Source organism: Salmo salar, chromosome 06 (genome assembly GCF_965601325.2).
Source record: "Salmo salar chromosome 06, fSalSal1, whole genome shotgun sequence".
Classification (NCBI taxonomy): domain Eukaryota; kingdom Metazoa; phylum Chordata; class Actinopteri; order Salmoniformes; family Salmonidae; genus Salmo; species Salmo salar.
The window spans coordinates 70325107-70347676 of record NC_138296.1 but is presented as its reverse complement, the minus strand read 5'-3'; the positions used below and the strand labels follow the sequence as shown (position 1 = coordinate 70347676).

The window sequence follows — 22570 nt, the reverse complement described above, 5'->3', positions numbered from 1 at the left end:
AAATCGCCACTGGCCTGGACATAAGAAAGAACATGCCCAAATTATCCAAAATGTAATATTCTGATTACTGGAAACTCGTTCTTAATTGAATTAATATAACACTGAATAGCATAAACTATACCATTACTCTCAACAGATCTTCTCCAAAGTCATGGATGTTGGCTATAGTGTAGGTCCCGTAATACACAAGCATAGATAGGCCACTGATTCGTTCACCAAGAATTCTGCCTGTTCCTGTTGGCTGAATAGGACACGTCAGCACTCAATTTTGTTACACGTTCACTATATGGCAGGCCAAAGTCCTAAAACACTCTTCCGGATTGCATTGTAGTGATACATGACACCTCGCTCTTGGTAAGTCAACTCAACCACTGTAAATTAACTTCATGAATGGAAACAAATCTAAAATGTCTGACATAGGGAATAATACATTATTTCATAATCTTGTTACTTTTCACAGGCGATTACAGCCGATCGCTAAACTTCTAAACAACAATAGCAACAGATGATATCGATCAACCGAACTGGCAGATCCGTGTCAGCAAAAGGAGTCATCATCAACGAACGATTTCTTCGCGTGTCAGTTTGTAACGTTCTGCGGAAACTGCTGCATTTGGGTTCCATCGAAAATGGCAAATGCAAACAAGACGAGGACGCTTTCAATAGTCAGGTGATTCAAACCATCATTATTGTATCCAAAGGTTGCCTTTAACGTTACGAAAATGAGGCTACGTTTTCTCAAAAAGAACCTGCTCATTATCCTTGGTGTTTCTTTTATTATTGCCACTGTCATGATCACAACACGTGTATTCATTTATGATGAAGTCACGGGTGTTGTCGCTCAGGAAAACATGTTGTCTGATGACATGGCAAAGTTTCAGTACAGTTCTGTTCCAGAATTGATAAAGTCCATTTACAATGCCAATTACAAGCAATACGTTCAGAATGCGGACAAGTATCCTGGGGAGCCTAAATTGGTCCTGGTTATTCAGGTTCACAACAGACCAGACTACCTCAAAATACTCATCAAGTCATTGGAAAATGCAGCTGAGGTCCACAACTTACTGCTGATTTTCAGCCACGACTATTTTTCAGAGGAAATCAATTACATAGTGCAAGGGATAACTTTCTGCAAGGTCTTGCAAATATACTTCCCCTACAGCACACAGCTCTATCCCAGTGAGTTTCCTGGGCAGGATTCACGGGACTGTCCACGAGACATATCCAAGGACGATGCTTTAAAAACAGGATGCCTCAACGCTGAGCATCCAGATTCGTATGGTCACTATAGGGAAGCCTCCATCACACAGACCAAACACCACTGGTGGTGGAAACTTCACTTTGTGTGGGAGCGAGTGCAAGCTCTGCAAGGTTACAGTGGCTTTGTTGTCTTCCTCGAGGAGGATAACTTCATCTTGCCCGACCTCTACCACCTCTTCAAGGAGATGGTTGGATACAGGAAGAGCAGCTGCACTGACTGTGACATGTTGGCACTAGGCAACCACAACGGCCTGGCAGAATTTGATAAGCTCAGCAACAAGGTGCAGACTGCCGGGTGGATGTCTACCAAGCACAACATTGGCATGGGCATCTCCAGAGAGGTGTACTACAAGCTAATGGGGTGCAACAATGACTTCTGCTCCTACGATGACTACAACTGGGACTGGACCCTCCAGCACCTGTCAGGGACTTGCATCTCCAAGCCACTCAAAGTGCTGGTGGCACAGGGGTCCAGGGTTCTCCATACTGGTAACTGTGGGCTGCACCAGAACAAAGAGGCCTGTCGCCCTGAGCTGGCCCTAAAGAAAGCACAGGAGTCCGTTAAGCTTGCCAAAGCCTCCCTCTTCCCTCAGTCCCTGGCCCTAACAAACGCAGATTCAGTGGAGCACAAGGCTCATATGAAAAACGGAGGGTGGGGTGATATCCGTGACCATGTCCTTTGTAATAACTATGCCAAACGTCTATAAACAATGAACTTCTCATTCTCATCTTTTTGATGTACTGAGAGGTTTGAGGAAATAAGTGCCATTAAAATGTTCAGGGTTCCAAAGGCTGCATTGTGTTATATTTTTGGTGTTTTTAACATTTGGGGGGGTATGTTATGGTGTGTATGCAGCAGTGTGATTTATAGCTTGGTTGTTATTTCTCTTATTACCAAAAGTAACATGATTGCCAAATATTTTCTTTATTTTTCAAAACAGAATATACAAGCTGATTATTTTTGCTTTCTCTTTTTATGTAACCGGGTTTGCTTTTTATTTCTTAAAAATGAAGACAAATTTTAGTTAAAGTAAAGCATTGCGATGTTATACTTCATAAAAAAATAACACAATATTTCAGCACCAGCAGTTAATTATTATGGTACACATAAATGACTTTACATAGAAAACAAAACTGAATCAGCGTTATACATCCTTGACTTCTATTACATGTTAGATCATTGCCATTTGTATACATTCTTCAGAACAGATTAGAGAGTTGAGCCGTTTGTCCAGCTTCAGAATCCCTTACCCACCCACAATTATAATAGTTGTGCTTTAAATGATATGTGGTGCATACAGTACAAATAGAAAAACAACAGCAAAAGTCATTGTTTGATATGTAATGCACACAGCTATAGGTTATATTGTATATAGAAAGTGACAATCATGAAATGTCTTGTTATATATATGCCACTGAACCAATGATCACTTTGTATCTGACAATTGGTTTTACTGGGGAATTACTTACTGTACATAACCTACAGTATGACATTTGTTTGACTGAAATGTGTGGTTAAAAAAAAAAAGTTTTACATTGGAACAACAGGAATTGACTGATATTGGTGTGTGTTTGCTTTCTCATCATTAAGACCTTACAAAGATTACCTATTTTTGCTTTAGCAAATATTTTTCATAGCCTTGCACGATATTCCTCTTCCCTCCCCTACACACAATTTGCCTAAAAGGGAAATCTGTTTATTTCCATCTCCTATGCCTTTGCATTTGACAATGCACCTGTTTTTTTTTTAAACCGGCTGACATCCTTGGATCTGTTTTAAAATACAGGTATAAATGTAACCTAAGGTGCATTGATGAGTTTCCCTTCAGTAGTGGAAATGTGTAGGATGCAGTTGCTTCTTTTATTTGATTATTTAATGAATCAGTACCTTGTAGACATTCCCCTTTCTGCTGGTTATACCATGTGTAGTTTAAGATCTCATATGCAATATACACTGAGTATACCAAATATTAGGAACACCTTGTTAATATTGAGTTGCCCCCCCCCCCCCCCCCACACACACACACTCCCCTTTTGGCCTCAGAACACCCTCAATTTGTTGGGGCATGGACTCTACAAGGTGTCGAAAGCATTCCACAGGGAGGCTGGCCCATGTTGACTCCAATGCTTCCCACAGATGTGTCAAGTTGGCTAAATGTCCTTTGAGTGGTGGGCAATTCTTGATACACCCGGGAAACTGTTGTGTGAAACCCAGCAGCGTTGTAGTTCTTGACAACTGGTGCACATGGCACCTACAACCATACCCCTTTCAAAGGTACTTAAATCTTTTGTCTTGCCCATTCACCCTCTGAATGGCACATATACACAATCCATGTCTCAATTGTCTAAGGCTTAAAAATACTTCTTTAACCTGTCACCTCTCCTTCATCTACACTGATTGATGTGGATTTAACAAGTGACATCAATAAGTGATCATAGCTTTCTCCTGGATTCACCTGGTTAGTCCATGGAAAGAGCATGTGTTGTTGATGTTTTGTATACTCATTGTATATTTCTATGACAAATGAATGCTGAATGCCATTGAATGGTTACTCCAATGGTTATTCCAATCTGGCTTTAAATTGCCATGTACTCTTATAATCCACCTGGCACAGCCAGAAGAGGACTGGCAACCCCTCAAAGCCTGGTTCCTATCTAGGTTTCATACATGGTTCCTGCCTTTCTAGGGAGTTTTTCCTAGTTACTGTGCTTCTACATCTGCATTGTTTGCTGTTTGGGGTTTTAGGCTGGGGTTCTGTATAGCACTGTGTGACATCTGCTGATGTAAAAAGAGCTTCATAAATACATTTGATTGATACTCCCCCACCTTTTATTTTAAAGCACAATATTTTGTAGATTTCTTTGTTAAAACTGTTTCTTGTTGGTTAACTGATCCAAATGCTGCATTCACATGCTAGTCGGAACTAGGAAACTCTGAAATGTCCGACTTGCTAACTGGTTGAACGCGGCACCTGTATAACTACAACCAGGTAGCAAGTTGGCCATTTCGGAGTTTCCTAGTTCCGACTTGCACTTGAACGTGGCAATATTCCTATTGGGAAATGTTAATTTGATTTGTGAAATTATGTTTAGACAAAAGCTTGAAATAGTGTTTCTGCCCATGTTTTACTTTATATTACAATAGCCATACATAAGCATTTGGATAGCATATCTGTCTATTTGCTCTGGTGTTGGTTTTTATTCTCCAAAGAAATGGAACTACAGTATGAGATGGTAAGACAAAACGTAGGCTGTGATGCCAATCTTCAGAAGTCATGGTTTGTAAATGGGCTGGTTATGAATGTCATAGGTCCATGTGAGCAAATTAAATGCCCAAAGCTCTCAGTCAATAGTTTTACCTGGTCTGTGATAAGTTATACAATTTTAATTCAAATTAATTAACATTACAGCTAAAGCAGAAAAGCGGATACTAGACCTGTCCCAAGAAGCAGCAAGTGGTCACATGACTCAATACGCTTTTTCCACTGGTCAAGATCCATTCTGTGCCTTTATTTCCGGAAGTGCATCTTCAGATTGTCAAATATCTCAGATCCAAGGTTCGTAAACATCACTTCCATAATATTGTACAAACTTGACTTGTGGTTGTAGATTTCCGTTCTTCGTATTTGTGCATTAGGCAATTAGAAAGCTAGTTCGCTAGGTAGCTAACGTTAGCTAGCTAATTGGGAGTTGCTGCTGTCACATTTGGGTGGGTATTCATTAGTCGTATACCGTTGCAAAACGTCTTTGCAAAGGAAACCGTTTACTCCAAACGTGAAGCGTTTGCAACGAAAACGAGAGTTTATATTGGACATATTCAGTAAAGGCTGTCTTCGTCTCGTTCTGTTTGATTCCTAGCGTAAACCAACGGAATCCGACTAATTTACCCCCCCATCATTTAGTTTACGTTAGTAATATTCACGTCTATTTAGTTGAGTTGGTAGCTATCTAGTAACATTATACGAACAATGTAGTGTGGAAGAGGTTTACAATACGTCTAGCCTACATAGTGAGAAGCTAGCTAAGTTTAGCTATTGCAGTTGTGCTAGCTGCTAGGCCATCAGTGTACACGTCAAAGCAAGACCGTCATTGATTGTTGTCATCAAGCCACAGCCAACAAGTAAGATACGTTTACTGTCATATCACCAGTCTTTTATTTGTAGATAATCAGGCCAATTTATATGCAATTATGTATGTTTGAATATTGTTAATTGATGTCCCTGTCCCTATGCTTCATCTATCAGACATCCAGCTTTTACCATCCAAGCCACAGAATGACTCATTGGTTCCACCGAAACCCATTGAAAGCAACTGCACCTGTTTCCTTCAACTTCTATGGAGTTGCTGGTAGCCCATCAGCAAATAAGATATGCAAGTATGTACATGTGTACACTTTGCAATTGATATTTGCAATTGATATCCATTCTATGACAATTGACCCTTCGCTAAGCCCCGCCCCCTCACTTTGGTTACTCTTACAACCTCTGACAACATTTTTCCCTGGAAGCCCAATAGAGCTTGCCAGCTTGCAGGAAATTAGTTGCCTCAGGTTCGTTCAGCCTATCTTAAGGTGGACTCAGGTTTTGGGGTAAATGCAGAAAATAAGTGAGGTTAACACAGGCTTAGGAGATCTTATACGTTTTGTCCTATGAGATAATATCAGTCAGTTAACATGGCCTTTATGAATTATGAAGCCTTTATATGCTTTTTTTAATTACTTAAATTCTTAGCTGATATAGATTTTCTCATAGAACATCACGTATAAGATCTCCTAAGCCTGTGTTTAGCACAGACCTTATTTTCTGTGTTTATCCAAAAACGGCATTCATTTCCAAATAGGCTTTGTCCAACAAGCCATGGCGTCTTTTGTGGGCACTAACTCCGCCATTACTATTTCTCTCTATTCCTGAGTCAACCGCTGGCGAAATCCCCTGACAATGATCTCAAACTGTGTTTCTAATACACAATGAAATTGAACTCAGACTACCCCTTGCTAATCAGGAAACATTTGGGTATGTTGTGGTGGACTGGTATTACAATTGGTTCACGGGAACCTGGTAAAATTATGTTTGTATTATACAACGGGTGGGTCTAATCCTGAATGCTGATTTGGTTAAAAACGCATTCCAGCAGGTGTCTATTCCACAAGTTACCACCGGCTAAATCTATGACTTTAAATTGCCTATTTACTCTGTTCCATCTGACTCCGCAATCCACTCTCTCATCAGCCCAGCCAGGCAATTTATAAACTTGATCTCCACTATAAAAAGCCTCTAGACATTATTTTACATTTATTTTAGACTAACATTTAGTTTCCAACAGCGGAGATTTGTACAAACCTTGCTGTCTGTTTCTCCGACATTTACATGTTTCAATATTGAAATTCGATCTCCAGCTGTCCCGTAGTAATGAACGTGTCAGTAGGTGAAAGACAGACAGGTAGGCAGCTTTAGTCAGCCAGTCGAAACCATGAGTCATCATAATTTCATGGGTATATATAAAGAACTATCGGTAGAAAACAGGTAAAATGAAACGAAGTGCAGGTAGTTTGAGGTCTTTCCAGCTTTAGTTTGAAGTGATTGTGTTAGCTGTGTTGTAGGCTCGCTCTGTAGCTTAAATTGCTGGGAGATTACACATGGAGTGTGCGACTTTCTTTATTTTGATAGTTTATAGTTTATTCGCCGTTAGTCAGCACCTCCACACAAACTATTTTCTGGGTGTGCGCCAGCTCATGTTTTTTTTTTTTTTGGCCATCTCTCGAACAAAAGTGTCCTGACGAGAATGTACATTTTATATGACAGGTGAAATCGCACATCATTAGCTTATTGTTATGGATGTATCCAAATAAATGTCACTTGAAAACTGCTTATGCAAATGCAGCTACTTTGTTGTTCTGGCTGCACTGTTTGATGTGACTGTAAGTTAGCCATAGTTGGCTAGCTAGCATGCAAGGGATAAGAACGTTGGCAGCCAGTATGGCATTGGATCATTTAGAACGAACAACTGGGTCACGTCCATAGATACGGAACAAAAAGACTGAACGACTGGGTCACGTCTCTGGCAATGGAATCGATAAAACGAACTACCAGCCGGCTTGGGTAGCAACCCTAGATTTGTGTCGGGAATACAGTACCAGTCAAAAGTTTGTACACACCTACTCATTCAAGGGTTTTTCTTTATTTTTACCATTTTCTGTATTGTAAAATAATAGTGAAGACATCAAAACTATGAAATAACACATGGAATCAATGTAGTAACCAAAAAAGTGTTAAACAAATCAAAATATATTTTATATTTGAGATTCTTCATAGTAGCCACATGACATCTTTGCACACTCTTGGCATTCTCTCAACCAGCTTCATGAGGTAGTGACCTGGAATGCATGTCTTGTTAAAAGTTAATTTGTGGAATGTCTGTCCTTAATGCATTTCAGCCAATCAGTTGTGTTGTGATAAGGTAGGGGTGGTATACAGAAGATAGCCCTATTCTACAATGTAGAAAATATAAAAATAAACAAAAACCCTTGACTGAGGTGTCGAAACTTTTGACTGGTACTGTATATCTTGTCGAAGGATGAAATGGCATGAATACATTCATAAAAATAATGTTTTTAGCAGAAAATATATCAATCATTATTATTTTGCATAAAAGTGATAATGCCCTCGAAGCCGGTGTTTGGAGGATATATTGGCATGGTTTGTCGGCCCTCAACTTCGTCTTGTGCCTAACAACACCCGTGCCAATATATCCTCCAAGCAACGGCTTCTCTGGCATTATCACTTAAGTGTAGCAAGTAGAGGTCGACCAATTATGATTTTTCAATACCGATTTATTTGAATGTATTATTTATTTTCTTTATCTATCTCTATCTCACTACACTACAATTTCGAAAAACAAAATACGGAACCGTTCCATATTTTATCTAACGGGTGGCATCCATAAGTCTAAATATTGCTGTTACATTGCACAACCTTCAATGTAATGTCATAATTATATACAATTCTGGCAAATGAATTACGGTCTTTGTTAGAAAGAAATGGTCTTCACACAGTTCGCAACGAGCCAGGCGGCCCAACTGCTGCATATATCCTGTCTCTGTTGCACAGAACGCAAGAGAAGTGACACAATTTCCCTAGTTAAAATAAATTAATGTTAGCAGGCAATATTAACTAAATATGCAGGTTTTAAAAAATATGCTTGTGTATTGATTCTAAGAAAGGCATTGATGTTCATGGTTAGGTACACATTGGTGCAACTTGCACTTGTTAAATCATCACCTGTTTGGCGAAGTAGGCTGTGATTCGATGATAAATTAACAGGCACCGCATTGATTATATGCAACGCAGGACAAGCTAGATAAACTAATAATATCATAAACCATGTGTAGTTAATTAGTGATTATGTTAAGATTGATTGTTTTTTCTTAGATAACTTTAATGCTAGCTAGCAACTTACCTTGGCTCCTTGCTGCACTCGCGTAACAGGTGTTCAGCCTGCCACGCTGTCTTCTCGTGGAGCGCAATGTAATCGGCCATACTCGGCATCCCAAAATGCTAATTACCGATTGTTATGAAAACTTGAAATCGGCCCTAATTAATCGGCCATAACTAGGAAGTCGGGGCACCAAGGAAAATCTTCAGATTACAAAGTTAGAATTTTCCTAATATAACCTTTCAGATATTTTAATATCTGATCAATTAGTCTTCTAATTAATGAATTATTCTTTACCTCACGTTAGTCTCATTCCAAACGTTGTAAATTGTTGGTTATCTGCACGAACCCAGCCTTCACTATGAGTCATCCATACATCAATTGTCTTAATGATTTATTTACTAACTAACTAAATAATCACAGAAATGCATTAACAAACAAACAAAGTAGATATGGTTACAAGGAAATGATAGGGGATGTGTAAACCAATATGATGCTTGGTAGGCAAAGGGACTGAGAAGGGCGCGAAAGACAAAAGACACTACACAGTTGATAATTATAATAATTGAAATGCTAATCCTTTGCACATGAACGCTCACTCATTCGGGAATAATTGCAATCAATATATATATATTTACGCTCAGTGTGTCTGTCTGGAATCGTCCGTCTTTCTGTTGGAAAGTTCATCTGAACTTCTCTCTCTCCCATGAAGTCTTTCGTTGCTAGAATGGATACTTTAGAGTCCCATTCAGAAATGTTCTTATAGAATAGATGTTTCGGCGGTTGTCAGTCTTCACATTGAGTTTGCATAAATTCTAGCTGCAGACTAGTAATTAGTATCGAAGATTTGCTCTTATTCTGTCGGTATTGATAGTCTCAGAGTTGAACCATTTCCACCAGTGTAGCCAATGTTCCATGTGGTGTGGTTTGGTTAGGAATTCAACAACCGAAGAATGCATGGTCTCTACTCAAACCTTAGCCCTCTCGGTAATCGAGGTACTCTTGGTCTGGAGTGGGCTTCTCCAGGTGGGGTTTATATTCGGAACAGCAGAAAAAGGCTGTCCTATGATGCCAGATCAATGTCTGTGCTCATGGGGCGGGCCAATGACTTAGTTACATTTTAAAGGGAATTGGATTCCTTTTCATTAAACAGTTTAAAATCACATTACATTATTTCACAAATAGTTTCATCTTTACTCATTCATTTTATACAATAATTAGATGCAATTCTCATAACGGAGACTCTTGTATAAACAGAGTTATGGTAATGTGGCTGTATTGTCTCTCATGATGTCACACACATTAGACAAAATGGACCGGTCGTAGCTGAATTCTCCACCGACCGTTTAAACATTCTCCACAGCCTGGATATTGTTCAGTTCTCAAGTTCTGTGAGGTAGAAGTTGTTCCTTTGTACTACTGTGAACCCTCTCTCTATACTGCATGGCCGGGGGGGGAAGAGAGCTTCTAGTAATTTACGACCTGAAATAACAGAGCCTGGGTGTAGGGGGAAAAGAGATGGTGAAAGAGAGGGGGATGGTACTCGCTATACCCAAAGAGGGCCACGTCATGACACCACTTTTGGAGCTAACTAGTGCTCTCAAATTGTATTATGATGTCGACAATATGGGAGTTGTATTCATAACATTAACTTAGCTAGCTAACATACATTTTGAGAAAACAAGTTATATAAGTGGCTAGCTAGCTAGCATTAGCAACGTTTGGCAGTCAATGAGACAGAGCTAGCTAACCAGCTGAGGTGGCAAACAATGTAACAAGTATAATTTCGAATTCAAAAAATACTCTGCATTTCAGGAATCAGAGTAGCAAGTACTCCTGGTGCACTGTTCAACTATTTAGCCATTTAAACATTTATTTTTAAAGAAAACTCTCTGGTTTTGCCATACCCCTCACTGGCTTTCGTGCGATTTTTAAAACATGAGCTTATCCAAGGTGTCTGACTCGACAACATTTGCTCTCCATTGGAGCACTGCGATTGGTTGCCCAAAATTCTGCTGCGGGGCTTAGCGAAGGGTCAATTGAGAACACATGATTGCTTGACCGTTTACATTTCTCTCCTTCTGAATAGTGACTTGAGGACATCGAGGGCCAGACTCTTGGAGATGTTCACAGATACCACCTGTGATCCCGAGATCATGAAAAATGCCACAGATACTTATTTCTCACTCTTACAAGGTGAACTTGTGCTGTTTGTTTATGCCTTTTCTCCTCTGTCTTAAACAGTGCTCACTGTTTTGTAGTGTTTTTTTTGTGTGATCTTTCTACACGCTGCTCATCATGCATCACTATTCCTTTTTTTCTATTAATAATCAGTTTATGGTCTTTTGATTGCTTGACATGACATAGGATTCATTGCATCTCTGGATGGCACCAAACAAGAGAACAAGCTTCGGTTCATGCAGAACTTCAAGTGGACTGACACTTTGCAAGGAAACACCCCAAGGTAAAGCCTTCTAGCCCATAGGTGGTTTCACAGAGGTGGTTAGTTACCTCCATCAGCCCCACAGTCAGAGCTCTACACATACAACATACAGTAAATGTAAGTCAAGGTGTTAGTTACAGTACAATAGGTCGTTATCAATACAACGCCACAATATGGTGCAGAGTGTTCAGTTTGCCTGCTGCGGGGAAAGGAGACTCCCAGCTCTGCTAAAAACATTGACAACTGCGTGTCATTTAATGGATTGTTAAATAAATGTTCACTATTTTATTGTAATATCACCTCTTGAAGAGCGTAGTCAGAACTACACATTTCTGATTATTCCATGCAAAACAATTGTGCAAATTTTGCTCTTTCATCAGAGTTATACAGCAAAGAACTGCATTCTTTTCATGGTCAGTAAACATCAAATGATCAAGTAATTTCAGATACATCAGTGTAGCCTCACGATATACAGTACCAGTCAAAAGTTTGTACACACCTACTCATTCAAGGGTTTTTATTTATTTTTTACTATTTTCTACATTGTAGAATAATAGTGAAGACATCAAAACTTTGAAATAACACATATGAAACCACGTAGTAACCAAAAAAGTGTTAAACAAATCAAAATGTATTTTATATTTGAGATTCTTCAATGTAGCCACACTTTTCCTTGGTGATAGCTTTGCACCCTCTTGGCATTCCCTCAACCAGCTTCATGAGGTATTCACCTGTAATGCATTTCAATTCTCAGGTGTGCCTTGTTAAAAGTTAATTTGTGGAATTTCTGTAGATCTTAATGCATTTGAGCCAATCAGTTGTGTTGTGACAAGGTAGGAGGTGGTATACAGAAGATAGCCCTCAGTGGCGGTTCTAGACCATTTCAACTGGGGGGGCCAAGCTGGGGCCAGTTGTACTGTTAGTGGGGCCAGTTACATTAGACGTTATTGTTGTCGTTTTCTTCACTGCGTTGCAGGCAAAAGACCATGTTCATAATCATCATCGTTGCCACTGTCTAATAAAGGATGTAAAAAAAGAACGATAGCAAAAATGTTTTATGTAAAAATGATTTCATACTCCACATTTAGGGGGGCCACAAGGGTGGTCCAAAAATGTTGTCACAGGGGCACTCATTTTTTTCGGTACTGAGCAGGGGGGGCTTTGGATGACTACTGGCTGTATGCGAACGAGTGATGAGCGTTTAGAGCAATACTGGCTGTATCCAATTATCAGCCAATCGTTCACATAACAACAGAATGCAGCATGCGACTGAAGAAAGAACAGACAACCAATTTGCTAGTTACAGCATCAGCGTGCACTCTGGAAAGACAGCGGGAGAGTGGAATGGCAGTCTGACAGTTAACTAACAGCAGTGCTTCCCTTGAACGATAACTAAGAGGTAGGTGAGAAGCCTAACCACGGAGACAGAGGTGAGAAGGTGATGAAGTGTACTTCATGAGTTTTTATTTTACACACAGACTGATCATTTAGATCATATTATTTGTTGTTTAATTAGTTAAAACCTGCATTTTCCCCTAGCAAGCATTTTTTTGCATGTTTCAGTGCACAAAAAAGAGTCACCATTTTGCATCCCTGATTATTACAGAGAATCAGACAAATTATGCTACCCTCTGCCTATTGGCTACTTAACTTATACTTAACTTATTCAAGCTTGTCTCAAATTTCAACACTGCCCCTTTCAAGACAAAAAAAAAGTTCTTTACCTGACTTGCTTTTCAAAGATGTCTCGAAATGTACATGTTTTGTGCTCTTGTAGGAAGCAATCGACCCTCCCCATCCAACCTGACAGAGCTTGAGAGGATCTGCAGAGAAAAGTGGGAGAATACAGGCGTGTCAAGCTCGTAGCGTCACAAAATGTGGAAAAAGTCAAGGGGTCTGAATACTTTCCGAATGCAATGGATAGGCTATCCTCACGAATCAAATTTTACAAGATCAATTTATGTTTACTGAACATGAAAAGCATGCTCTGATGATAGAGCTAAATGTGGAATAATTGGAAATGTGTAGTTCTGACTATGCTCGGGGTCTCCTTGCCACCCAGCAACTAAATCAAATGCTCTGCACTGTGTTGTAATGTTTAATTGAGAACTACTTATAGCCTTGTCTTGGTTCTTTTGTATTTCCAGCTGACATTTTATAAATGTGTTATTACATCATTACTCAGGCTCAACATTTTATTTAGTTCTCTCACCTCAAACAGATGTTTCCGTCCATTATTGAAACACAGTCTCTCTCCAATACTATTATTGTTATTAACATCCTGTCCCATTGTCCCTTTAGTGCCCAACAAGATGCTATTTTTGAACTGGTCTCCATGGCCTTCAATGTTGCAATTTGGCACACCAAGTTTGCCTCAAGACTTGCAGGAAAGGAAAAGTATGTGTTTATTTTCTGCTTTACTAATTTATTCTCATACAATATATCTGATTTTGCAAGATGGGTAATTTATGACCTTGATGTAATTTCACACTTGTTCCATTGACATATCAATATTGTAAAGGGAACATATTAACATTCAAATTTCACCCCTTTTCAGTGTAACTGAGGAAGAAGCAAAAGATGTCCACAGGAGCCTGAAATTTGCTGCTGGGATTTTCAAGCACCTCAAGGTGATTAGCTCATTGTCTCTGTATAACGACAATAATTATATTAATATGTTTTATTTTAAGTGCTTTTCAAGACACCTAAAGTCACTTTGCATAGTGAGATAATCAGCAAGTAAACAAAAAAAAACACACTGATAAACCCATTAAATATGGTTCCCATGTTGCCCACTTTACATTAACCTCAACACATGGTGAACAATGTGAATACATTACAGTATCATCAACCTGAACACAAGTTGCTGGTTGTTGGTGCATGGTTGTTTCTGGCAGCAGACCCGTCCTCCTCTCTGGTCTCTCCCCTGTAGGAGGTCCACATCCCCCGCCTCATCACCCCAGCGGAGAAGGGCCGGGACCTAGAACCCAGAGTCATGGACACCTACATGGTCCAGTGCAAAGCAGAGGCACAGGAAGGTAGCTACGCTGGACTCAATCAACTTCTCTGCGTAATTATTAGGGTCAGGACCTGACAACGTGTCTTGGCTTGGAAAAACTCTGGAGTCTTATGGCAATCTCATGGCAGTGTGTATGTGGGATTACACTGAGTGAGAACAGGACTTACAATATCATAATGCTGTAAAATTATATCAGCAGTTGTTAACCTTAATTTTTTATGTTTGCAGTGACGATTGCCAGAGCGATTGAACTCAAGCATAACGCCACTCTCATTGCAGCCTTGGCCTTCGAGACCGCAAACTTTTACCAGAAAGCTGGTAAGTATTTAGGGGTTTCCTGTCACATCCTGACTTTGTTGCATTTTTGTAATGATCTTATATAGGAATGTCTCGATCTAACCACTGTTGGTCCTCCTGATCACTCAAAATAATGTTATCCTCTCGGTCTTCACAGACCACACACTGAACACCCTGGAACCAGAGTGCAGCAGTAAGTGGAGGAAGTACCTCCAGCTGAAACAGCACTTCTACATGGCCTATGTATGTCCTTGAGCAGTCTAGACTGTTGAGAGTTTGTTTTTGATTGTTTTGTAAATACTAAGATACTAATTCTAATGATGCTATTATTTGTCACATCCAGGCATATTGCTACCATGGACAAACTCTCCTCGTGAGCGACAAGTGTGGCGAGTCAATAAGATCTCTCCAAGAAGCAGAAAAGTGTTGGTATTTCTGTGCAAGATTGTGTTTTGCATTTTTGAAGCACTACACAGATGTCTCTTCATCTTAAGAATTGTAAACACTTATAGCGCTTGCTTGCTGTGTTTAGGCTACTCCAGAGCCGAGGCTCTGTGCAAAGAGTACCGTCAGACCAAAGGGCCGGGTAGCACAGCCAAACCCTCTGAGCAGCTCTTCTTCACCACGCTGGGTGGCCTGATCAAAAATACATTGCAGAAGTGCGAGAGAGAAAATGGATTCATGTGAGTCACACACACATCCAGAATAACATTTATTTCTGTATAGTAAATAACAGTAAGTAGTTGTAGCATTTATACACACGTTTCATTTCTCCAGATACTTTCACAAGGTCCCGGCCGAGGTGCCCCAGCTAGAGCTGAAGGCTAGCTATGGCCTGGCCGAGCCAATATCCTTTGAGTTCCCAGCCCTCAGCGAGCAGTGCACCCCTGAAGTCTATACCACTTTTGACCTCACCAAGGGGGCCAAAGCTGAGAAGGTAATGCTGCTCAGACATTTGGCACTGCAACAGATAACTTGGTTACTGTAGCTTTGTCTTCACATATTTTGTCTTGTTACTGATAATAATCATGTAAAGACACAAAGGATTTTGTTAATTTGCTTGTCTGGTTCTGGAACAAATGGTTTTACATTTTTCCCTCTCGCCATTTTGATTGCAGGCCAAACCCAAGCAGGAAGAAGACGTTAAGCCAATGAAGGAACCAGATTTGAAGCCTCAGAAAGATACAGGCTGCGTCATATCATAAACAGAGATGACGGGGGTTGACAAGGACAAGAAAAACATGACTGCGTGGATTTATTGATGCATTGGCTTGTTTTATCTGTAGTGTTTTATGATCAGTGATTTACAGTATCATGACCATCTGTTGTAGTTCATTTTATACATAGTTGTTTTCTATTTTTTTATGTTCATGATCAAATATTATTGGGTCAGACTTTATATTTGAAATGTTCTCTCACTAGTGCTGTTGGGGATTTTGGATCTTTATTTATTGCTGTCATTTAAGAAACGGACAATTAATATAGTAAGAACTTATAACACTCCACGATGAGTATCCAATCATTTGTAGAAAGAAATCGTATGTTTTCAATTTTATTTTTCAATCGCTGAGATTCTCTTAATTGAATCAGTTTTCTTGCAACTGAAAGGACACTGTACATACAGTATCACATTATTCATACACAAGGCTAGTCATTGCTGGGTATGGCCTGTATTTATGATAATAACCATTGTTTAATATCCCCCTCTTTATTGGAGACTTGAGGACTAGGCGGTGCTTGTATTGGGTCAGAATAACCTGAACAAGGCTGGCTGTTCAGTAGGAACATGGAATAACATCTGGGAAGTTCTCAGGAAAGCTCGATGTTCTGAACGTTCTAAATCGAAATGTCACGCATGACTACTCTGCATGAGAGAGGAGCAGGCCTGTTTTACACGAAACCTTTGAACGTTCCATAACATTGCCATATGGAAGGTGATGTAGGTCTTCCTGACGCTCAGAAAACTGTTGTAAAAAAAACTAAGACTAGTAGCCATGGTTTCTTTTCTAAAGGATCGGTGTCCCGCTAGTGGGACAACTTCCGGTGAAACTGGAAGGGCGCAATTCAAAATATTTTTCCACCGGCACAGGTTTCATACGTTCACATATAACGGTTAAATATTCACTTTTTGAAAATATTCCTTTGATTTGTCATCCAAAGGGTCCCAGCTATAACATGTTATGTCGTTTTGTTAGATAAAATCCTCCTTTATATCCCAAAAGGTCAGTTTAGTTGGCACCATCGATTTGAGTAATCCACTCGTTCAACTTGCAGAGAACGGAATCTGAAAATCTACCCCTAAACTTTGTTTCAACAAGTCAAAATATGTTTCTATTTACTCCTCAGAGACCGTAAAATGTAATCAAACTATAATTTTTATTTCGTAAAGAAGTATGTCCAATAGGAAACCAGTTTTAGCAGGTGCGTAATGTCTTCATGGCGCGTGCAAACACGAATTTCCAAGACGGTGACCTTCTAAAACCGATATTTCTCATTCCTTTTTGAAGTTACAAGCCTGAAACCTTGAACATAGACTGCTGACACCCTGTGGAAGCCAGGAATTGCATTCAGGGAGCTAAAAAAAAAAATCTGGTTGGTTTTTCTTAGCATTTTCTCCTACCTTATCTATTGTGTTATATTCTCTTATATTATTTTAACATTTCTACAGACTTCAAAGTGTTTTCTTTCCAATGGTACCAATTATATACAAATCCTGGCTTCAGGGCCTGAGCTACAGGCAGTTTACTTTGGCCATGTCATTTAGACAGGAAGTGGAGAAAAAAGGGGCCTATCCCTAATTAAGACTGGATTTATCAGTGATTGACAAGTGCAGGAACACTAGAATAATGGTTAATGAAGAAAGAAATGGACTTGACAATCTGATGTCATTCAAATATGATGTCAATCATAAACTGCTTAAACCATTTCATTGAAGGGAGTAATGTTGTACTTTGGCGCATTATTTTACACATGGAAAATTGTTGGATGAAGTAGCCTACTATGTCTGTAAATTAGTCAAATGAATTACAAATGTTTGTTTTATCTGTAAATGACAACGATATACATATTACTGTAGTTTTTAGAGTACTGATTTGCTGTAATTGCCTAAGAGTTGTTTTTGAAAATATGTTAATGACAGCTAGCATCTACTGAGGAGGTACAATAGGGGAAAAAGTAACCTCCAGTATGGTATACTAACTTGCCAATCAATTAAGAAAATTGTGCATTCTTTCTGTTCAACCTCAAAGCACATTATAATGCCTTTGCACTTTAAATCTTATTAGTCACACAGAAATTAAGAACATATACAACATATATTATCTCTACAATACCTTTTTATTCTTGGAACAATTAATTTTCACATTTAAGGACCAATTATATTTATTTTTAATTAACACGTTTATGAAAACAGTTTGCTGTATCATAACAATGTTTACACAAGTCAACCTGAAGGTCATTACTCTTCATCTAATGGTGCCCTTCATGGAAAATGTTTCAAATAAAAATGTCAAGAAACCTTGGGTTACTATTTTATGTCGCAATCAAACACTTATTTTCCTGATGTAAGAACGGGGTGTGTGTGCTGCACTCAAGTATCATTAGCCAGAGGAACAACATCACTGCATATAGCAGTTAACAATAAACCTTGAAATTCTACACAGTGGAACAAGCCCAACCCTCAGCCTTACAAGAAAACTGAAATTAGTAGCCTGTCATCCAATGACCGCAGTCTCTGACTGGTGTACACAGTAAGCATGACTACAACGTGTTTCTGGTGTGTTGAGTGTCAGGTTTCAAACTAATGTTGGACCCAGTATCTTGCTTTTTTTCGGTTGCCTTGATTGACCATTCCAGTGCCATCAGAGTGGAGGAAATGTATGTACTCTGAGCTGAGAAAACATTTTTGCTCTACAGGCAGCAGCACAAGGAAAGGAAAACCATTTATTCAGTGTGAAGAATGAGCGACAGTTTCAAGGAAGTAAGTGCTGTTCATATGTAGGCTAAAGGGTTTACCTGTCAAAGTTACAGACATTTCTTTATAAATACGTCTTCAGTATCTCTCAATTCAGAGCTACCTTTATGATTGCTTCCTGTATGGAACAAGACTATCCCTTGGCAAATAGATGGCGTCAGTAGAAATTGCTTATTATAAGCTAATGCAGTACGCACCCACACCATTATCAAGCACAACCACAGACCTTATGTTTTATGAATTGTTTATACAGGATGGGTATGAGAGGATATGGGGTCATTAACAGTGTGTGTCTCTCGGGGTCCTGACATTCAGGAGACACAGTTCAGGGGTCCTTCACTGTCTCTGCAGAGGAGGGTCATCCATTTCTCCAGCGGTGAGACTCTGGAGGAAGATGACAGTGAGGAGGAGGATACATTACAAGAGGAGGTGTTTAGGGAGCCTGAAGACATGGTAGGGAAGTGTTCAAACAGTTAAGATTTTGATTCTTAGTATAAATAACATTTAGTCCATGAGCACAGTTGGAATGCAGCACTGATCTGTGTGTGTGTTTTAGCCCAAATTCCCATGGAGAGCTTTTACTTGGTCTCTGGGCAGGAAGTCATTGCGCAGTAAGTTGCATTCCATTCATGTGTGCTCTTGAAACAATTTAAAAAAAGCATTGTCTTACATAACATGTTTTTGCCTTTAGCTTGTGATTTTCTTGGGGAAAATCTGGCTGGTGTACTTGGCCTCAACACTGCCAAATACCAGTATGCTGTAGATGAACATCAGCGTGACAACAAGGTAAGGTACATACAACATTACACACACATACGGCCAGGAGTCTTTCTTGACCACATAAGAGTCATGAGTTTTTCCTGACCATGTGAGCTGACTAGGTACAACCTGGTGATAGGCACTAAGCCCCAGAGTTGTTCTCTGGTCAGGTAAAGTGGTCAGGAAAAGTTTCTGGACCTACACATAAAGCCTGCACAACATAGTCAGAAATGTAGACCACATATGCATTTGTTTCCAATCTTCAGTCAAATTCTTAGCTCTTGATTAAACATACACCAACTTTAATAATTTAGCAGTCACACTCAAACAGAACTCTTTTTCTAAACCGATATTGCAAAACGTTTAAGCTATCGGTTTTGTTCCCTTCTAGAACACAGGCAGTAAAGACACCGAATGCTCCTATGAGAAAAGAAGGGAGAGAATCCACGTTTCTTCGAGGATGAGCAGTGAATATGGTGCCACAAGCTCCCACAGAGTCCCTGCTGGTTCTCAAGCCACTGAGCACAGAACTACAGGATCCCACAACATGGGTTATCAAGATGATAATGAGCATTGAAAAAGAACTAGGCTAATAAACAAATCAAATGTTATTTGTCACACTGAATACAACAGGTGTAGACCTTACCGTGAAATGCTTACTTACATTTTTTTTTGCATTGTTTGTTAAGTTGTAAGTAAAAAAAAAAGCTAAATCAACTAAAGGAAAAATAGTAACACAATAGTATGCATTGAACGCATTAAACTTGTTGTGCTAACAAACTAAGAGAGCAAATATTTATATTGCTGTGTGTATTTGTTGGTGTTCCTCTGTGATTTCTACTGTATTGCACTTTATCTGACTATATTAATACAATTCTGAAATGTTAATTAAAAACATGCAGTATACATTTTCCATGCATGCCTTCAATTTAGTTGAATTTCTGACTAAATGAGTTTTGTACATTATGCGTGCAAATATCGAATAAATGTTCTGGATAGCACAGAGCATAGATAATTGCTGTGTATAACTGATCACTTTGGCTAGGTATAAAAAATAATCGACGAGGATGGGATTCGAACCCACGCGTGCAGAGCACAATGGATTAGCAGTCCATCGCCTTAACCACTCGGCCACCTCGTCGTAGTGCTTCCTGTTTTAAAACAGTTACCCTTATCAAACCACATGAACTACATCATTTTTACCTGACTGCAAATACTACTGCATGTTTGTATGTTCTGTATTTTTCGCAACATTTAACGTTGCATTTTAGAATTGTTCTGTTTTGATTTTCATAAATAAATTGTATTTGTTTTAGCTAGCTAGTTACATCTGTCTCAAGCATTGTGGTAGCTAATTTAAAGCCAACTTATTCTTCATCCGAATTGTGGTGGAGGCACCGCATGAATGGTGTGACGCAATTATAGAGCCTCTGGAGGCATGCAGAGGCCATATTGAGCTCTGTACCGCATCGCTGTGCGCCTCTCAAATTTAGTAACAATGTGGATGGCTCCGTATAGCTCCGCATTGACATGATTGGTTGACGGCAGGTGAGTGTAGGAGGTCCTGTATAAACACAAACTCACTTCCTTGTCAACTTCCTTCACGACAGCTCTGCGCTGCTCCGCGGAACGCAAGAAGTGTGAATGCCCTGACTTCCACAGAAGCCATATCTTCGTAAATGCTGCACAGCCAATGCAGAGATTGGACTGACCATGTAAAGCCTTTTAGCCAGCAAGCAAGCGTTTCAAGTTTGACCTAACATCGTTTGGAAAACATTTGATACGCATGCGCACTGTCTTTGAATTCAAAACCCATAGTAGCAGCAGCGAGTGCTTTGAAAGCTAACATGCAAATGGCTGACAGAATCATTTCGGCTGTTTCGGATTACCCCGAGTTGTATAACATAACTTTAAACTCATACAGGGACTCACAGAGAAAGGCAAGGGCATGGAGGGCTGTAAGTCTGCAAGTAGAAATGCCTGGTAAGGTCAGCTTGCTTCTAGCAATAGCTTGCTAACTACCCAGTTAACGTTAGCTAGTAAACTAGCCAACTAGCTAGCTATAGCTACGTGAACTGTTGTTGACCAAACTTTCTCTCACCTAGGTAGCTACGTACCTAGCTACATCCTTAGCTAGATAGCTACCTGCCAATTGTTATCCCCCAAATAAAACAACAATGTGAACCCTGCAATAAGGTAAATTATGAATAAATACATGTTTACATAACATTCAAGAAATGTCATGTGTGTATTTTAATCATGGTCAGACTATCCATAGGTCAGATTGAGATTGCTCTATTTGTGTTAGTTGCAGATATCCTGACCCCACTTCCCTCTTATTTTTGTGTTACGTCTCATTTGGGGTGTTTAGTGGATGACTGTCGGAATAAATGGAAGAACCTGAGGGACACTTTTGTCAAATTCAAGCGGGCTAAGCAGCAGAGGAGAGCATCTGGGGAGCTGGACATAAACAAGAAGACCTGGATGCACAGCAGAAGCATGTCCTTCCTTACCCCCTTCATCCAGGCCAAGGGCTTGCAAGGAGACACCACAGATGAGGAGGAGGAAAGGGAGAGGAACAGAGAAAGTACCACAGAAGGTGTGGATGATAAATCACCCTACATTATCCATGAGATCGAGGGGGACCAGGCAGACGATGAGGATGCTCCCTCTCCTGCCCCTGTGTCCGGATCCAATGAGCCCAGGAGGAAGAGGAGGTGGCAGATGGATGGGATGGACGGACTGGAGGACATAGAGGATGAGATGTTCTTCTTTAGTTTGCTCCCGTATCTTAGGAAGCTCCCCCATAGAAAGAAGAGTGCTGTAAAATTGAAAATACACCAACTTCTACATGAAGCAGCATTCCAATAACCCACTGCCCAGCCCCTGCCCTCAATTCTGTTTCCACGGTTTTGTAAAGCACAAGCCTTCATTTTGTCCTGTTATCAACTATTGTTCTATATTCAGTTTGATACTATGCCTGTTTATGGTTATTGCAAAGTCAATTGTTAACAAATAAATGCTTTCAACATTTGAGGGCCTGAATTGACTACTTTGTCTGAGCAATTCTCCCACATGCTCAAAATAATAAAACATTAAAGTCTTCACCCTGGGCTGATGCGATTGGAAACCGTTAGCAATGGTGATGCTACCAGTTGAGCAAGGTTAAACATTATGCGAATCATTGAAAAATCCAGGAGGTGAGGGAAGAAGTGCCAACACAAGTAGTATTTGTTTTGAATGCAGAAGCAGAGAGGGGTACTTTTCAATACTTACCAGGTGGGGGCAGTCACAGTCTCACTGTCAAAGAACAAAAGTTATTTCTCCAGCCAAGGAGTGTTGTCCACCATCAGTTTCCTTTATGGACTGAGCTTAACCTGTTATTGTT

General features: G+C 39.8%; 4 protein-coding genes and 1 non-coding gene across 9 annotated transcripts; 4 read left to right on the top strand and 1 right to left on the bottom strand.

Annotated features, from left to right (window-relative positions):
- Positions 1-236: 236 nt before the first annotated feature.
- LOC106607880 (alpha-1,6-mannosyl-glycoprotein 2-beta-N-acetylglucosaminyltransferase) lies at positions 237-4078 on the top strand. The gene is made up of 2 exons (XM_014205344.3): positions 237-354; positions 461-4078. The coding sequence occupies exon 2, from the start codon at positions 723-725 to the stop codon at positions 1965-1967; it is 1245 nt and encodes a 414-aa protein (XP_014060819.1). The 5' UTR covers positions 237-354; positions 461-722; the 3' UTR covers positions 1968-4078.
- Positions 4079-4258: 180 nt separating this feature from the next.
- On the top strand, positions 4259-17967 carry LOC123743479 (BRO1 domain-containing protein BROX). Of its 3 annotated transcripts, none has more exons than XM_045720893.2 (13): positions 4259-4817; positions 5505-5635; positions 10781-10887; positions 11059-11155; positions 13436-13531; positions 13692-13764; positions 14067-14172; positions 14382-14471; positions 14608-14693; positions 14794-14875; positions 14983-15133; positions 15228-15387; positions 15569-17967. In XM_045720893.2, the coding sequence occupies exons 2-13, from the start codon at positions 5535-5537 to the stop codon at positions 15653-15655; spliced, it is 1236 nt and encodes a 411-aa protein (XP_045576849.1). In that variant the 5' UTR covers positions 4259-4817; positions 5505-5534; the 3' UTR covers positions 15656-17967. The 3 variants fall into 3 exon arrangements, with proteins under 3 accessions (XP_045576849.1, XP_045576850.1, XP_045576848.1); XM_045720892.2 differs by lacking the exon at positions 4259-4817 and adding an exon at positions 4824-5380; XM_045720894.2 differs by lacking the exon at positions 5505-5635.
- Positions 17968-18311: 344 nt separating this feature from the next.
- cn024 (CN024 protein) lies at positions 18312-20500 on the top strand. Its single transcript, NM_001146434.1, is given in 5 exon segments — positions 18312-18429; positions 18739-18876; positions 18980-19034; positions 19115-19209; positions 19574-20500. Coding segments are annotated over 5 exon segments (495 nt in total). The 5' UTR covers positions 18312-18408; the 3' UTR covers positions 19760-20500.
- Positions 20242-20323, bottom strand: trnas-gcu (transfer RNA serine (anticodon GCU)). Its single transcript has one exon. It is a non-coding gene; the product is annotated as a tRNA-Ser (tRNA).
- Positions 20501-20757: 257 nt separating the features above from the next.
- Positions 20758-22216, top strand: LOC106607882 (uncharacterized). Of its 3 annotated transcripts, none has more exons than XR_014392723.1 (3): positions 20758-20897; positions 21288-21378; positions 21554-21837. XR_014392723.1 is itself a non-coding variant. In XM_014205347.3 (2 exons), exons 1-2 carry the CDS (start codon positions 21030-21032, stop codon positions 22051-22053), a joined length of 636 nt encoding a protein of 211 aa, XP_014060822.1. In that variant the 5' UTR covers positions 20760-21029; the 3' UTR covers positions 22054-22216. The 3 variants fall into 3 exon arrangements, 1 of the variants encoding a protein (XP_014060822.1); XR_014392722.1 differs by having other exon boundaries at positions 20758-21165; XM_014205347.3 differs by lacking the exon at positions 21288-21378 and having other exon boundaries at positions 20760-21165; positions 21554-22216.
- Positions 22217-22570: the final 354 nt, after the last annotated feature.

Excerpts from the sequence above, each read along its gene's own strand:
- LOC106607882 (XM_014205347.3), top strand. The coding sequence starts at position 21,030 with ATGCAAATGGCTGACAGAATCATTTCGGCTGTTTCGGATTACCCCGAG. Across the intron at positions 21,166-21,553 it reads TCTGCAAGTAGAAATGCCTG|TGGATGACTGTCGGAATAAA; the intron begins GTAAGGTCAGCT and ends TGGGGTGTTTAG.
- LOC123743479 (XM_045720893.2), top strand. The coding sequence starts at position 5,535 with ATGACTCATTGGTTCCACCGAAACCCATTGAAAGCAACTGCACCTGTT. Across the intron at positions 14,173-14,381 it reads CAAAGCAGAGGCACAGGAAG|TGACGATTGCCAGAGCGATT; the intron begins GTAGCTACGCTG and ends TTATGTTTGCAG. Across the intron at positions 15,134-15,227 it reads GAGAGAGAAAATGGATTCAT|ATACTTTCACAAGGTCCCGG; the intron begins GTGAGTCACACA and ends TCATTTCTCCAG.
- LOC106607880 (XM_014205344.3), top strand. The coding sequence starts at position 723 with ATGAGGCTACGTTTTCTCAAAAAGAACCTGCTCATTATCCTTGGTGTT.